The sequence below is a fragment of the Mastigoproctus giganteus genome, chromosome 4 (genome assembly GCF_048544385.1).
Source record: "Mastigoproctus giganteus isolate SK-2022 chromosome 4, ASM4854438v1, whole genome shotgun sequence".
NCBI lineage: Eukaryota > Metazoa > Arthropoda > Arachnida > Uropygi > Thelyphonidae > Mastigoproctus > Mastigoproctus giganteus.
In genome coordinates, this window is record NC_143578.1 from 62,124,820 (window position 1) to 62,143,599 (window position 18,780).

The window sequence follows — 18,780 nt, forward strand, 5'->3', positions numbered from 1 at the left end:
CGCTGATGTTAGCACTACCCCACAGGGTGTTATGTCCGTTAAAATCCCCGAAAAGTAAGAAAGGGGGAGGCAGCTGCGTAAGAAGATCATCAAGGTCTGCCTGGGAGACGTCAGTCCCAGGTGGCAAATAAATGGAGCACACAGTTAATAGAAATCCCACTGAAAGGCGAATTGCAACAGCCTCTATGCTGGTTGTAATTAGCAAAGGCTGCACTGGGGTCTGGTTACCCACAAGGATAGCCACTCCCCCATGTACAGGGCCATCCGCAATCCTATCCTTTCGAAAAAATGTGATGTTGTGCATGGTGGGATCATCATTTGCCTTTAGATATGTCTCCTGCAAGCAAAAGCAAACTGGCTCGTGCTTTTGCAGGAGGGCCTTGATGTCATCAATATTTCGCCGGAATCCACGACAATTCCATTGTAGGAATTTAGCCATTATTTTGGCTTGGTGGGTCCATCAGGCGGCTTCCGAGGTGCTGAGGGCTTACTTTTATCAGTCTTGGATTTATCTTTTTTGGGGAAGAACGGACGCTGTCCCGTGTCCATTTCTTCCTCCGCAAAGAGTTCCAAGACTGAATCTTCGGGTACCTCCTTCTGCTCGACATCCATCTTTTCTTGGGTACTAGGGGGGACTTCCCCTTTCTTATTCTTTTCTTTCATAATTATCTTTGTTACTTGTGGAGCATTAGGAGGTACCGATATAGGAGTGGCAGCTGATTGGTCCTTCTGTGCAGGTTTTTGAGAACTTAAGAGATACCGCACGATGGGAGTGAAAGACTCCTTTGGAGGAATGGTCATGTCCGTCTGAGTTCCGACGGAACATCTCCCTGCTACCTTCTGGGCGTAGGTAGGTTTGTTGATATTCAGGGGTTTGACCGATTTCCTTGCCTCCTGGTATGATATATTTAGCTCTGCCTTCAGCCGTTGAATTTCTTTTTCTTCTTTCCACCTCTGGCATGCTCGTGAGTAGGCCGGGTGTTCGCTTTCACAGTTAATACAGGTGGGGTTTGCGGCTGAACATGCTGTTGTTTTGTGGTCCTTTGCACCGCATCGAGCGCATGCAAGGACTCCGCGGCAGGCCATTTGAGAATGTCCATACTTCTGGCATTTAAAACACCGTAAAGGGTTCGGAACGTATGGACGCACTGAACAGTTGATATATCCAGCTTTAATCTCGTCAGGAGGTTTAGGAGAGTTAAAAGTCAGGATAACGCTCCTGGTTTTAACAATTTTTCCATCCCTTCGCGCAGTAATTCTCTTCCCGGCAATAACTCCCTGGGGTTTTAGTTCGGAGCAGATTTCCTCCTCGGTTACGTCGAGAAGGTCCCACTCCGATATGACACCTCTCGATGAATTTAGTGTTCTGTGTGGTGTCACTGTTATCGGTATTCCTCCGATTGATGTTGTTCGGAGTAGATGTTCTGATTGCATGTCATTTTTAGTTTCAATTAAAAGGTCTCCAGAACGAAGCCTTTTAACTGATTTGGGTGAACCTGCTAACCCATCTAACCCTTTTTGAATAAAAAAGGGCGACATTTTACCAATCGGTGTCTCATTGGTAGAATGCATGATTAAGAACCTTGGGACTGGCCCTGATGGTAATTCGGTTCGCTGCCTCTTTTTAGCAATAATGCTATCTGATTCTTTGTCTATGGTTTCAGATAGGGACCGGGTTGGGGCCTCTGAAGAAGTTTGTTTATCAGGATTCATAGAGTTTTTATATGGTTCAGTGCCCGGGCTCCCCACCCACTACGGAACCCAAAGGGACGCCCACTACCCGGCCTGCAATAAATGCGCTCGGGAGTGGGACGCCAGGGCTACCCAGACACTATACCCGCACCGCCGCCAGCCTGAATCCTGTCCCTCGGACCATGAGGGTAGGGGCATGGCATTGACACGGTTGACCCTCGCAGGCGAGCCTACTAGCCGATTGATCCTAGCCGGTCCTTCCAGGACCACCCGTCATGTCGAAGCAGGGGCCAAAGTGGTGTATTGAAGCTGGGCCCCTCAACCACCAGGATCCCCCTTTCCGAATTTCCACGGGTCGCAGCGCACGGCAAACACGCCGGATTCCATTGATGTAAGACTGGAACCTGGGCTGTGGGCATTGGATCCCAGTGATGGTAGTCTGGAAGTCCAGCAGCGTCACTGGGAGGTCCCCTCACCACGTACAGGTGCCCACGTCGAGGGGTTTGAAGCTGGGCCCCTCAACCACCAGGATCCCCCTTTCTGAATTTCCACGGGTCGCAGCGCACGGCAAACACGCCGGATTCCATTGATGTAAGCCTGGAACCTGGGATACTCGAGTAGAAAATGAGGAAAACAGTAATCAGAACAAAAAAGAATCTCTATAGGGCATATTTGATTGGGTTTCTTGAATCAACTCAAATCATCAGATCCTGTTTAATTTTGGGAATAGCAAAATTCACATGGTGCCAAATCAAGAAAATAAGGTGAATGTAGCACAACATATTGAAGGCAGACATAAAATACACAGGCTCAGTATGTAATTTGTGTTTTCTGCAAAAATAGACTGTTGCTGTTTTCCCTTTAATATCCTATAACCATTGTCCTTGGCCCATATTTCTATTTTATTTATTGTTCTTGCAGCTACTATTCAATCAGCTTCATATTGTGAGTGATATGATATGGCAAGGCCAACTGCATACAGGTATATTTCAACTGTTATATTTTTAGTTTTGGAATCAATTCTGATCATAGAGAGTTGCAGTGAGAAATGAGAGTGGAGAATTCCCCCTTCTTAACCACATTTCTGATAAATTATTTTAATATCCTATTTGTTTTGAATTAATTTTGGAAGATGGCCTCTCAGGCTATAGACAGATCATGTAGCATGCCATAATGACACGTTCTGTTGAAGGCCTTTTTAATGTTGAGGTAGATCATAACTAGGCGTGCATTTCAAAGAAAGGCTCTATAGACATTTGCCTCTGCTTTTATCTGGCTTTACAAAAGCCATTATTGATGCAAGCTTAACAACTGTGTTGGCAGTCTGTTGTTAACCATTTTTTCTAATGTTTTTCATGTTCAACTGGTAAGGGAAATTGATCAGTAATGTGCTGGATTGGACTGATCTTTTCCCTGGGAAAAAGTGCTACTGGATGTCACTATGTAATTGTACAAGAGAATTGACATGGGAAACTATCATCCAATATCAATAAGATTGGTAGCGTTTTACTGCAAAATTTACCTTTGTGGTTAAATTTTTTCTTGAATACAGTTGCCTGCAGGATTATTGGGATATAAGATGCGAATGTCATCTATGTTACTTCAGAAATTCTGCTGAATAAATGTACACATTACTTGGGTTCAGAATTGTTTCTTTTTTGCTTCCAAGAAGTGGCCTGTTTCAGTTAATCAAGTTTTGGTTTCGCTTTCTTGAGAAATACAGAATGACCTGAATTTATACTGTCCTCAGCACATAATTCGAGGACTCAATTATATTACGTGCTGAGGATGACACACACCTATCGACATCCATGTGGTCAGGGTAAGACTACTTTTTGCTTTTATTTCAAGGTCTTAGTATTTTGTGCCCAGAAGTAGAAATGGAACTGTATCTAGCGGGACAGCAAAAGAAACATTTTTAGCTTTATTTGACACTAGCAATAGAGGAATTTGTGTTGAAGATAAAACTAAACAAGCCCAGTCAGCTACTGAGGTTTTCATGAAAACTGAAACTTTGGTTTTAACTGCAAATTGTTTTTTTTTTTTTTAATTTCAGCTGTTGAAGCACTGCTGCATATGAGCATGCGATAATATTCGATGTAATTTGTTTTACTGCTTCCAAATACATGACTATTTTCAGTTTTATATTTCTCCCATTTCCATGTTTCAGAAGACTATGAAACATGGGAAAGAGATAATAATAAAAAAAAATAATAAAAAAAAACCAATTATAGATGACTGGGATTCCTTAGCAGCATCAAGCTCTCTCTCTCTCTCCCCCACCTCCCTCTAGGATTCAGGTCAAATGACAGCTGGGGTTTAACAATGTTTTTATTTCCTTTAAATCATAAAAACAATTACCTTTACAATATCGACACTGTGGTATTTTTGCAAGACAAGCATTATGGGTAGATTCTTTTGATCCACAGTTATTGCCAACCCTCTGTAAACGTTCAAAATTTTGGCATTTCAAACATCTAATAAGGAATGAGATATCCTGTCTTTATAGTGACTGGACGATTTGGAAAAGTGAAAAATGTGAGTATGCTATTTAAATTTGGTAGGTAAGAATTCTCTTGGCTTCTATGGCACTTTGATCTTTTAGTTCTTGGGAAATTTCCTCATTTGTGAATAAGTGTTTAAGGCAGCATGAAGGAAGGCTTTTACAAAAACACCTCTGAAAGTCATTGTTTCTGTTTTCCGGAAAAGTTCAGAATGCCTAACTAGATGTTCAATCAGTTCATAGTTCCAACTTTAATCATCATCATACCATTGTCAGTGAACCAGCGGCATTCTCTAAGCACTTTTGAATTAAAAATGACAAGAGCTTACCAAGTGGGTGCTCTGTCATAAAATTGAAATGATGCACAAGTTGTTTGATTTGTGTGTTCTTTTTTTTCCATTTGACAACAGAGGGAACTGTTGGCTGGATCCATAGACAGAGTTTGTATAGTCCATGATAGCTTCTTTAAGTCCCAGGGGTATGAGCTTTTCATCCTGGCTTTCTGACCCTGCCACACTGAAGCAGAAGCAGTGCAACCTAGTGACTAAGTAGCTAAGAGTTAGTGTATTAGGAAAACCATGATCATAAATGAAATTAAAAAAAAAAAAAAAACTAATTTTCTTTGAGCTTTTGGTTATACTCTCTTTAGGTTACTAATAGAGAGAAATTTGTCTTTGAAGTCTCTTTGCTCAGATGAAAGCTATTCTATATAGAAAAAAATCACTATACATCAGAGCTGAAAATCTCCCATGTTCAAGAAGGATGCCTTCTTGAGCATAAGATTGAGGCACACCTGGAAGTTTGAATTAGGAAGCTTTAAATAAAAGGTACCTGTACAAAGGGTTGAAGGTCTTGAAGGATGCCCTATCTCCATGTGGTGTCAATGGCTTTTTCAACATCAAGACTAACCATAACTAAATGTTCTTTTCTGATAAAAGTGTTAAGAATATTCACCCGTACTTTGATCATCATATCCAGTGGACATCTGTTTTGCCAAAAGCCATAATGATTTATGTTCATGAGATGCTCTGTTTCTAGAAACCATGTGAGTCATTTATGAACCATGTTTAACAATAGTTTGGCTAAGTAACTGTTGAGTGATATATTGGTAGGTAGTTATGTAGGGCTGATTGATCTTTTCCAAGAAGGCCAAGTCAAATTAATGTCACTAGGATTGTGGGTACGAATTTGCCAATACTGTTGGAAAAATTCATATCCATATCAATATTACATTGTCTTATTATAAAAAAATCAACGATGAACTGAAGGCCATTTCATTTAAATGAATTAACACAATGTTATATATTCCAACTGGACCACTGGATATTCTGGTTAAAGATTCTTTGAGTCTGGTTATCATGAAATGTTTATCATAATCAAATGAAAAGTTGGTGTTAAAATTTATTTTATACTGTTCAACTAATGTTTTAATATGCTAGAAAGATTGATCGCATGCTTATACATTATAAATGGTTTCTGCAAGGGGCATTTGATCTTTCCTGAGGGGAGAATGTCTTATCCATTTCTAATGAAGATTGAGGAAAATATCAATGGATATTTGCCATTCGGTTTTTGATTTTTTTCCAAATTGATTGGTATCTATATCTTTAGTAATAGTCAAGGCAAAATTTTGCCTCTACTATAATAAGACTGACTGCTGTGAGATGTTTACAAAATAAGTTCCACACTTTATTTCTTTCTTCTCTACTGCACGAATTATTCCACCAGTTGTTAATATGTTGGAATTGACTTAGTAGCTGCTCCTAGTATTTGCTTCGTTATGTGTTCTGTGACAATATCTTTGAGGTGGCATAATTTCATTGTTAAGGAATATGCTTGAAGAGAATGTTTTCCAAGTCTTCTTTGGAGAAGTTATGTTATTTGGTTTTCACTGTCTAATGATTTCAATGATACCGAAATGATCACCAGCAAGTGGGTCATTTAGCATTATCTGTTCTACGTACAGAAACAGAGTGGGGCCGCATACAGAAAGATCAACAGCTGAGGTTGATCCCATTGGGAAATGTGCATATGTATGTGATCCAGTGTTAAGCAGGGTGAAGTTTTGGCAATTGAGGAAGGGTTCTACAATTTGTCTTCTTCTGTCCATATGTGAAGATCCAGCATAATGGTTGGTGCCCATTAAAATCACCCAATAAACTAAGAGCAGATATTTGTGCAACAAACACTAGGTTTTTGGTAGTAAATGCATGATTTGGTAGGAGGTATACAGAGTTGATAGCCAAAGAGAATTTGATGTAATAGACAGCAACTGCTTCAATGAAGTTTGAAGAGGATATGTCTGAATGGACTTCTTGAGTCTATTAGGACTGTCCCAACTCTGCGGGTGGAGGAAGGAAGTTAAATTTCTGTATTTTTGACACAATGTTTAATTTTTAATCTCTGGAGTAACCTATGAAGTTCAACTGGTCTCTTGCAAGCAGATGGCTATCAGACCATATTAGAAAATTAAATCATGGAGCTCATCAGTATTGCTGTGGAAAGCCTCTGCAGTTCCATTGAAGGATGTGTGTTGGATTATTGTTTTTGTAAGAGAAAGATCAATGTCTTATTTTATGAGCTGTTAGCTTGTACTGGTGTTGTTAACTTTTTATCTTTTTTTTTTTAGGAAAAATAGGGCATTCAAAATTCTTATCTTCTCCTGCTTCTGTGTTTGAAACATTAGAGCATTCAGTCCCCATGCTGTTGTCTCCTGCATGGAGCTCAAGTACTGTTTCACCTTGGTTAATCATATCATCAGTGTCCACATACTGTTTTGGTTTGCTTTTCTCAATTTAATAGCATCTGAGATTTTATCATATGGAGTGATTTCTGGCAGTAACTATGATAACTGGAATGTTATTTTCTTGCTTCTTGGTAGGTTCTTTATTTTCAATCTTATATTTTTGAATTTTTTCCCTAGATTTCAAACATCACATACTTTACAGAAGGTAGGATTAATACATTGTGGAAATGTGGCAGTGCATCCAGTTTGTGACTGGTTTTTAGGTCTGCAGTTTGTACATTTTTCAGTTTGACATGTCCTTTAAAATCACTTGAGAATTTGTGCTTGTTTAGGTAAAGAATAGTTCTATATTAGGTAAAAAATATTAAATTAAAAATATAATATCTGTAAGATTAATTTATGATCAATCTTTTTCAAAAACCTTACAGAGTGGCATTCTAGATGTTCACACTATGACTGCTTAATTGGTTACTGTTTCTTGTTTCCAAAGCTTAAAGATTCTGGAGTATCTTGAATAGCTTCCTATTACTTTCACTATGGAATAGCTGTTATATCCCTTGATACATTTGGTTTATTATAGTGTGTCTTATTCCCCTAGTAACTGTTTCTATGTAATGTCTTCAATAAATCATTTTTTATTCTGGTAAAACAATATATTTATACACAATTATTTGACATTACTAACCTTCTTGAGTTATGCAAATACTTCCACAACCCATTCCAACCCTTAAGGCATCTGCTCCTGCATCTATTAAATTCTTTGACTGGCTTGCTGTCACCACTGTGTAAATATTTATCGAACAGTTTAATAACACAAATTAACAACATTTTTAAAATTAAACTTTCAGCAGACATAAGTTTAAGGTATGAAGCATTTTTAAATATGTAGCAAAACACATTGAAGTAGATTATTAATTATTTGTTATTTTTGAAGTGTTGCTTTCTGCACTATTAATGAACTTTTGCTAAACAACACTCCCACTTGGCATTAGGTTTTTCTGAGTTGTAATTCAGTTCATTTCAGAGCTGTAAATTGGCAAGACAAAAAAAGTTGAAATTACTGGCATTTGTAATGATAGGCAAGTTTTTGGCATATTTTACTGGTATTTCAATTTTTTTCTTTTAATTCGTGTTACAATTGCAATTTTAATTGTGATGATTATCTTTAAATAGGTGATGATTGGTTCAAAAGCTACATTAAACTGTTCACGCAGCCACCAAAGTTAAATAATCAGTGGAGGAAAATGACAGTATATGAGAGCTTATAATTAGCATGCAATTCTATCTTAAAAATATAAAACTGCATACTAATTATAATATAGTGTAGTGTAGGAGATTTTAAAAGTACTTCCACCATCATATTATAATTAGTTATATTGAACAGAAATATACTGTAATATTTCTGAAATTTCAAGTTAGTTTATTTGGCAGTGAATAGGATTTCTTGATGACTTGAGATGGAATAACTCATGGAAAAACTATTACTGGTGATAATTTTTCCATGAGTGGAAACCCAAATTTTTTGTAATCACTGTAGAAATTTTGTTGTTTCATAGTTTTAACAGCACAAAGGCTACTGCGGCCAGATTGTGCCTATTAATGTGTCCTACCTAGTATAGGAGTCAAAAAGCAAATTATGAAAACTAATTAGGTGTGTGAATATAAGTGAATTTGCTTGAGACGTATATAATTTAGAGATTTTGAAGTTATCTCCAAAGATATGTTTTATTGTCATTGGTTCTTACAGTTGTGAAAGAGAAGCAAAAGGAAGACATGTTGGTAATGAGGGCAGTCCATCAACATATATTTAACTGTGAGGGTGATACAACAGTGAGTACAACATGCAAGTAAAAACAAATGAAATGAGTATGTCCAATATGAGTAGCCTGGCAAAGATGACTTCTTGCCTATTTATTCAGAATCTGGAATTCGAAAATTGTGGTTTATGTTTCAGTTGTTTGAGTTCATTAGTTGACTATAACACCATCCATTGGGCTGTGCATGCTTTCTGTATGAGGGTTTTTATTAATACAGATTGGCCAGTAACTGAACAGATTTCAGTAATCTTTTCCAGCTTCTGTAAAGATCAGAACAAATAAATACTGTCAAGAGATAAGATAAGAATTTTTCAAGAATATGCAAATAAATAAAGTCAGTTGGTTGGTTGGTTGGTTGGGTTTTATTGGCGCATCAGCAACTAAGGCTATAATGCGCCAAAACCTTGTCATAAAAAAGTAAAAAACGTTCAGTGACCTAATGAATTAGGTCACTAAGTCAAAATATAAAAACCAAGTATAAACTGTAAAAGATAAATATCAGTAAACAAGTAACAATAATAAGGTAGATTTTTTAAATGTGCGTAAAGAGGTTTACTGATTTTAGAAAGCTAAAAATAGAAGACACATGGTCATTGTCAGATAAAATCTGACTGAGTGTATACGGCTCAGTCAGATGGTTAAAAGCGATAAAACGAGCATTTCTAAAACTAGTACAGTCACATAAAATATGTTGAACAGATAAGATGGTGTCGCATTGCTCGCACATAGGAGGGTCATCAGCCCTCAGCAGAAAGGAGTGTGTCAAATGACAATGTCCTATGCGGAGCCGAGCAAGAACAACTTCCTCTTTGCGATCCCTGCGTAAGCTGGACCGCCAAGGATGGATCACAGGCTTAATTCGACATAGTTTATTTGTAATAACCAGGCGATGCCACGAATCTTGCCACTGAGATTGTAGGTTACGACGGATCACTTGCCTGTAGTCTGTATAGGGGACGAACAGGCCAGGATTAACCGTCAGTGGTGTCGATTTGGCTGCAATGTCAGCCAAATCATTTCCTCTAATCCCGATGTGACTGGAGATCCAGCAGAAGCGGATATCGAATCCAATAAAGTCAGTATAAGATATAACATCTTGTCATCTAAATGATGCAACATTAAGTAGAATAATCTATCAGTGCCAGTAGCAATACTGTAATAACTGCTTTACAATTGTTGCGAGCTTTGGTGTAGGCAGAAAATGAAACTGAAGAATTAGAAACAAGCCAATTACGATATGCAACATTCTTCTCTTGAACAGCCTTAGCACATTTATTGGAAAACCAAGGTTTAGATAAAGGACGAGATTTTAAAGTGGAGTGTGGGATAAAGGATTCCATTCCTGCAAGAATAATTTCACTGACACGATCTGAGCAAACGTTGACATCAGGAGTTTTGAAACAGTAATCCGACCAAGGAAAAGAAGAAAAGAAGTCTCGCAGGTCATCCCATTTTGCATTCTTGTAATGCCAAACAACACGAGGTTGGGAATAGCCATGAGATAAAGGTTCCATTGGAGAAGAGACAATAACCAAGTTGTGATCTGAAGTGCCTAAAGGACCTCTCACTTCGACCGTGTACTTAGAAGGGTTGTTTGTGAGAAAAAGATCAAGCGTATTGGCTGTATGATTAGGATTGTCCGGTATTCTTGTAGGTAAATGAACAATCTGTGCTAGGTCATTAGTAATTGCAAAAGCCTCAGCATCTCGACCTGCTGGGTCGGTGTGACTAGAAAACGGAAGCCAGCTGGAGTTGTGAACATTAAAATCACCAAGGAAAATTACCTCACTGTTAGGAAAGTTGGACTGGAGAAAGTCAAGTTGCAACGAGAGGAAGTCAAAGAGCTCCAAGTGATTAGTGGAGTTGGGAGAACGGTAGAGACAACAGATGAATTTGACACAATGAGGTAGAGAGATTTTAAGCCAGAGAAGATCAAAGAGAGGAGATTCCAAATTGCCAAGTCTCTGACAGGGAATATCAGAACGGACATATGCACAAGTACCACCTTTGAGGCGAAAGGAATCATACAGCGAATAATTTGGGCATCTGAGATGAACAGTAGTTTAATAAGCCGATAACTGAGATTCTGTCAGAAAAAGTACATGGGGTTTGGCAGACTGCAAGTGGAAATGGACATCGTTGAGATTAGAATTGAGACCACGTATATTTGTGAAATGAATTAGGAAATCCTTGGGAGGTTTAGATCTTTTCGCAGATAAGCTTGTTCTATTAGTTTGACAATTCATGGTGTATTCAATAGTAAGAAAAAGTGGGTGGGACATGCTGTATGAAGTAATGAAATTTTTGGATATGGCGTACATGTGGGAAGAATATACCCAGATCCTTGACATAACGTGGCCTCGACAATGCTCCCCGCATACACACTACTCGGACTCCCTCCAGTCACTATCTGGCAGAGTAGAGGTAGCAAGATTATACACTAGCTGATCCGGAAGCCTCCTAGAGAGTTACCAATAGGTTCGGTCCGGTGTACTAACTAGCGGCCGGCCTGCGAAAACCGTTTTAGAGCTGTACCCTCGAAATGTAAGGAATATTGGATCTCGCCACAACGTTCATCATAACCTCAAAAGTCATCAATCATACTGCATGATGGAAGAGATAGGGAAGGGTTGACCGGAACTTAGCTCTAGAGACTAAACATGGGTTCCACCACTTCAAGCCTCCAATAAGCAAAGTGGTGGTATTTCACCGGTTGATGAGAGTCATCTACCACCTAGTACTGCCTGGTAACATAGAGGGGCGGCATTCCTCCATGTGGTGTGGGCGCCACACCTCGACCCCTGCTTACGTTGGTTCACACCTGGGTGGTCACCCACCATGTGCTTGTGCATGGAGGTTATACCCAGGATTACTAACAGTCCCACCATCGTGAAGGTGCAAGCAGAGGATTTGGTTGTCACAGACCGTCCGGACTTCGCCGAAATTGGGTCCACTTGACTTGAGTGTCACCCGAATATCAGTTCCATCAGCGTTTTAGACTCCCAGGTAGCAAGTACAGCTTGTCTGGCATATCTGAGAGAATGTCTGTGACAACCTCAAGGACCTACCGTCTTGCCGTAGATGTGTCCATTGTTCCTTACATATTGTAAGGAACAATGTAACTTTGTATATTAGATCTGTAATCAACATATGGAACGCAAAAACATGAAGATGCTGGATTGGATGGATGTTTTTCAGCATAGTCTGCACATTCGCTTCCTGGTATCCCAGTGTGGCCTGGGATCCAGCAGAAGATGACTACTTACTGGCATTCCTGAATATGTATCATCTTACTTCTTATGGTTTTTATTAAAAGATTGGTTGGTGTTTTGTAAGGCTACTAGTGTACTCAAGTCCGTATATATTATAATTTTTTTGATGGAGAGATGCAAGTATATTTTCTACGGCAAACTTAATGGTGAATAACTCAGCTGTATAACTGCTGCATTCAGTAGGCAGAGATAATGTTTAAAGGGAAAACTGCTGCAGCACCTACTCTACTATCAGATTTTGATCCATCCATATATATATTTTTGTGAAATGCGGATAGTTTTGTGTGTGAGCAGTATGAAGTTGTCGCATGTGATATTTGCAAGGGAATATTTTCCCCAGTTTAGAAAAAGATTGTCACAAGATGGTTTAATACAGGACCATGGGGGAGCTGAAGTGTTTAGATCTTGGATGACTTTTTCGAGAGGTGTACATTCTAACTTTCTGATAGTGCCTGCAATCTGATACGAGTAGGCTGAACCGCTCTGGGTTTATTTCTATAGAACATTTTAAACTGTGGATCACAAGTATTGGCCAAATGGAATGGGTAAGCATGCTTTGAATTTTAGAAGCATAATTCAGAATTAACACCTTTCTTCTGAGACAGAGTGGAACTTCATGGGCTTCAATATAGAGACTTTGTACTTGCAATGTTCTATAAATACTTGTAGCAATCCTGAGGGCAAAATGTTGAATAGGAGCAAGCCATGCTATCACATTCTCCCTAGCAGAGTCATACACCAGGGTTCACCAGTTCATACACCAGTTCCCATAATCAAGATGAGACCTAATTAGAGTTCTATACAGGTGAAGTAAGGTGTAGCGGTCTCCACCCCATGTTATAGAATAAAGAATTCTGAGAATGTTCGTTTTTTTTTCTGGCAGGTTGTCTGGAGATATCTGACATGCTCTAAGAAATTAAGCTTACTATCAAGAATTAGACTGAGGAGGCAAATGCTATTAATAACTGAGATAGGATGGTTTGTCAGGTGTAGCTCTGGGTCAGGATGCATCCCTCGTTTGTTACAAAAGTGAATGGCACTAGATTTCTGATGAGATAGTTGGTACTCATTCTGTATCATCCATAGTTCAATATTGTTTAGTGAGATTTGTAGTTGCCTTTCAATGAAGTTCATACTCAGTGGACTGCAGGAAACAGTCAGATCATCGGCATAGAGGTATGAATTCGCAGTGTTGAAATATGTTTGGTAATATGATTTATTCTCATTGCAAATAAGGTAGCACTGAGAACTGAGCCCTGTGGGACTCCTTCCTCTTGTATATAGATTTGCGAGAGGGCTTGCTGATAGTCGACTTGAAAATATCTATACTGAAGGAAGTTTTATATGTAACATGATAAGTGGTCTCTCAGGTCGAGGGAATGAAGATCTTTCAAGATACCAAAACGCCAGGTGGTGCCAAAGGCTTTCTTTATGTCAAGGCATACCATAACAAGCAAATCGCTAGATTTCAGCTGTTGTATCATTTTTGGGAAGCCAGCTATGCTCTCAAGGCTTTAGAAATGCCGATAGATTGCCTAAGGACTGGTTAGTTAGCGAATGCAGAATGAGAAAACTTGGGTATTCCATTCGGTGAGCATCTGTTCTCAGTCTCTGCATTAGATAAGTCATTATCGGGTATGTGCAAATCCATTTGCATTTGCAGTCCTAATCGGTGGAAAATTATCACAATCCATGTTTTGCTCCTTTTGGCCCTGGGGGTTTGCTTTACCACCCAAGTTTCCGGCCCCACCACAGGGAGGCATGAGCTGTGCCACAAGGTGACCAAGCAGCTAAGTTAGTTAGTACTATTAGAAAAAAAAACAGAAAGGTAACTTTCCTTTCTGGGCCTTTGCCTACTTCTTGTAGTGCAAAAGAGCTACACTAATTAATAAATAAATAAAACGGTTGATGAAACAAAATATAATCTATCACTCAAAGGCTCTTTGGAGATAACACCCAAAAATCACTTGATCACAGAACGCTTGACACCTGAGGCCTGTTAACTGTACTTGTGCAACTTGACTAGTGTTGAGAACCACACATTTTCTGTGGTTGTCAACACTAGCATAATAAAAATCTGAATCTCAATACTCAATTTAGTTGGAAAAAACTTTGATCCTGTTAAGATTTTTTTTGCTTAGGTATCTATGACGGCTTGGTTCCTTCAAAAATATCTAGGCCATGGGATGTTCAATCACCCAATAATCAATGATCTGCTGTATTTAGTTAACTAGTCCATATCATATTCTATTCTATGTAGTATATAGCAAAAATATACAGTAAAAATTATTTACATTTTTACTGTATATCATATGTATTCTATGTAGTATATGGCAAAAATATACAGTAAAAATGATTTACATTTTTACTGTATCAGATAGTCAGAAAAAAATAAAAACAAAAAGTAACAAGATATTCTAACAAAGCCCAGTGTTCAATTTGAACCACATATCTTATTAATGTTCAACATTAAATTAAAAAGTGCAGTCACTGAAATATGCTAGAAATATTTAGAGTATTTTAAATATTTACAATTTTAAGAATAAATCTATATACACAATTAGCCCACATTTAGTTTTAATAACAATTGCTCAGATCTTAGGATATACAACAGCCAACAGATCATACGAAATGAATTTGGATATTCATATTACAAATTTGTCACTGATAGAAATAACAATACAGCAACACCCCTGCACCCACTGATAACTGGTACCAAAACTATTCCGTGTTACGTGAAACCATACTGATTGAGGTATAATTATAATAGGTTTTAATTGAATGCATACCAGAGAAACAGTCTATAAACAAATTATAATAAACCTATAAACAATTTGCACTTGATAGCCAATTAAAGGGATTTGAAAAAAATATATATTGCAAAAATTTAATTAATGAAAAGGTAACAGCATGAGAGATGAGAAAAAAGCTTTATTGTTTATTTAGGTATTTCAATAATGAAATCTGGTGAAGTCGTCTCTTCTTTTTCTCGGCATACAAGTCTTTGTAGCATCGAATCCCATCTTGTAAAATTTGCCGTATCTTGATGCTGTGTTCAACCTTCGGATCTCCCTTCATAATCGCCTTGCACGCCATGTCAATCCCCCGAAAAACTTTCTCCAATTCTTCTGTTGAAAATTCTTTGGCAGTTCTTTGAACTTGCGATTCAAAACCAGTGAGATCATTTGCCAAATGGGACAAAACATGTTGCCAAATAGAAGACATGTTGTTGGCAGTGATTTCTAGCCAAGGTGCAGATATATTTTCAATTGTATTCAAAGGGGTAAAAAATTAATTGTGAAATGAAAAGTTTGAAAAGCTATCACATTGTCTTGTCATAATGGTATTAAGAATACTGAACACTGTTGCATGTTGCCACTGACTGCCTGAGGGGAGCTATTGGCATATGCGCATGTGAGACAATATAGTTGGCACTGCAGCATATATGTATGTTTACCTAGGCTACGACAACACAGCATATATGTAGAGTAAGTGTCTAGGCAATTGAATGAGTTTTAACATGTACAGTAAATTTTCACCTTAAACTTAATTGAAAACCGTGTTATAGCGAAACCCGTGCTGTTTGAAGCCGTGCTAAGCGAGGTATTGCTTTATTAAGAAATGAGACAGAAATTAATTAAAATATAACCAAAAGAGAAACTTATGTGTGCTTGATTCATCCCATTTCTTCACTATTTATATATGGATAAACTGGAAGTACAGTATTACAAAATACATTTCCCTCAATAAGTCAAAGTAAACTACTGCTATGCATAATCTAATATACAAATTACAAAATATAAGAGCAATAAAGCTCAATCTTTCCTACATAAATAATATTGTTAAATATAAGAGATATCTCATACCTTTTTGTAGGAAAATTCTTCAACCCAATGCTCACATCCAATTGATCTGGTTAATACATTATGTAAAAGGCCCAAGTTAAAAATGCAATATAAACCATTAAAATATTGTTAATTTAACCTGATTTACTTAAAACTAATCTTGTATTCAGTTCCCATTATCCACTCACCGCCAAGAAGGAAGAGCAAAGCGTAGCTGATGCACACCAACGCACCCAAAACTAAACCAACCAGCAATAAACAGACTGGAAACCGATGACAATTGTCAAATTCTGCATTAAAATCTTTTTGACTAAACTTCTTTATAAGTTTCTTTAACTTCTTTATAAGACCACAAGAAGTAAAGTAACACACTTAACAAAATCCACTCTGTTATAAAATTGAATTCAATTAAAATAAGGAACACGCGACGAGATTATTTTTGTTAACCAATGCAAATAGAGTTATTCACACATGCGCGTAAAGGTCCACGAGACCGAAATGGTGAATGGTCTACGTACATTTATCGAATTTGAATTCAATCTCATTTCTAGTGTTTCAGCTATTAAGAGCTTTATGCATTCATTTTGTATATTAATCACACTCGCCTCGTTAAAAAGAAAAACATGGTTCTCCTGGATCGCTTGAAAAGAAAGTTCAGATGCACCTGTCCTTTTGCCCTCACAGATGCCTGGTGTTGTTGAATTCGCATAGAAAGATAATTCTGGGTAGAACCGATGTAAAAAGAGTTACATTCCCCACATGCAATGTTATAGACTATATTGGTTCGTTCCATGTTAGAGGTTGAGGTAATCTTCCTCACCTGTAAATAAACTCCAGACAATACTGAAGATGAGGAAGACTACCTCAATCTCTAACATGGAATGAACCAATATAGTCTATAACATTGTGTGTGGGGAATGTAACTCTTTTTACATCGGTTCTACCCAGAATTATCTTTCTATGCGAATTCAACAACACCAGGCATCTGTTAGAGGTTGAGGTAATCTTCCTCACCTGTAAATAAACTCCAGACAATACTGAAGATGAGGAAGACTACCTCAATCTCTAACATGGAATGAACCAATATAGTCTATAACATTGCGTGTGGGGAATGTAACTCTTTTTACATTGGTTCTACCCAGAATTATCTTTCTATGCGAATTCAACAACACCAGGCATCTGTGAGGGCAAAAGGACAGGTGCATCTGAACTTTCTTTTCAAGCGATCCAGGAGAACCATGTTTTTCTTTTTAACGAGGCGAGTGTGATTAATATACAAAATGAATGCATAAAGCTCTTAATAGCTGAAACACTAGAAATGAGATTGAATTCAAATTCGATAAATGTACGTAGACCATTCACCATTTCGGTCTCGTGGACCTTTACGCGCATGTGTGAATAACTCTATTTGCATTGGTTAACAAAAATAATCTCGTCGCGTGTTCCTTATTTTAATTAAATTCAATTTTATAACAGAGTGGATTTTGTTAAGTGTGTTACTTTACTTCTTTTGAGCATGGATCGCAGCCGAAATAATCTGGTCACTTATAAAGAAGTTTAGTCAAAAAGATTTTAATGCAGAATTTGACAATTGTCATCGGTTTCCAGTCTGTTTATTGCTGGTTGGTTTAGTTTTGGGTGCGTTGGTGTGCATCAACTACGCTTTGCTCTTCCTTCTTGGCGGTGAGTGGATAATGGGAACTAAATACAAGATTAGTTATTAGAAAATCAGGTTAAATTAACAATATTTTAATGGTTTATATTGCATTTTTAACTTGGGCCTTTACATAATGTATTAATTAGATCAATTGGATGTGAGCGTTGGGTTGAAGAATTTTCCTACAAAAAGGTATGAAAAGGAATACAAAGTAATACGTGTTAACAATCATACTACATTATACAAGGTAATCAAGAAAATATGCAGTTTTTTAATGTCTATGTTTTTTGATGTATTACACTGATATTGTTGTCATTAAACACATAAGACAGAGGAGTTTAAAGAAAAAATATTCAATCATGAAACCCTAATTTCTGTGCTCCATGTTATTACAATATGAATATAACTAAGGAAACAAAATTTCAAACTACCTCTTGAACTTGGTATTGTATTTTCAGTAGCTGATGTACCATAAAAACTCAAAACAAAGAAAGAAACAATACTGATCAGATTCCTTTCAGCCAGTATTTGATAAGAAAATTGTAATCAAAAACAGTTTTAATTTACCTTCTTATTCACTATGATGCACTGTTCATTATAATTATAGCAATATAGTATTACTAGAAATATCAACAAACCATTGCCTCCTACAACCTGAAGGGCCGGGTATTTCTTTTTAATGTAGCAAATCATGTCAATCTGGAAGATTGAGTTTCCTTGAGAAGAATCCTTAAAGAAAACAACAAACAAAAAAAAAAATAAAAAAAATAAATTATATTATGAACAGATCATACTAATTACTACACTGGAAAAATCTTGAAATATTAAAAAAAATATGTACTTTACAGAATTCTATCAAATGTTTCATGGAAGAGTATTATTAAACTGAGATAAAATTATACTAAATTATAAAAAATATCCATTTATTTTCAGGTTTGACATACCAGGTGTTTAACAGGGAGTAAGATCACCCTGACAACAAGATCTCCTACTGCGAACAAGGCTGATGATAAGGCTTTGTGGTAATAAATCCCACTCTTCTTCAATGGCAGATCTTAATGCAAAGAAAGTTCTGGCAGGAGGTTGTGTATCCCAGACATGCTCAATTGGATCTAACTGGCCACTCCATCCAAAGAATATCCTCCACTTTAAAGGAATTGAATGACTGGTAGAGCCCCATACAGAAAAGCATTATCATCCATGATAATCCTATGGCACCATCAAAAACCTGCTATAACTTTGGGCAGT

At 37.5% G+C, this 18,780-nt stretch overlaps 1 protein-coding gene across 1 annotated transcript in view; it reads right to left on the minus strand.

The window, feature by feature from the left end:
- The window catches only part of LOC150086779 (inosine-5'-monophosphate dehydrogenase 1a-like), a 199,643-nt gene that overhangs the window by 60,712 nt on the left and 120,151 nt on the right, over window positions 1–18,780 (minus strand). The window contains exons 9-10 of the mRNA XM_090371573.1: window positions 18,171–18,261; window positions 7,627–7,722 (exon numbers count right to left, since the gene is read on the minus strand). Coding sequence (XP_090227699.1) covers window positions 7,627–7,722; window positions 18,171–18,261 — 187 coding nt within the window. The remainder of the gene's footprint in view (window positions 1–7,626; window positions 7,723–18,170; window positions 18,262–18,780) is intronic.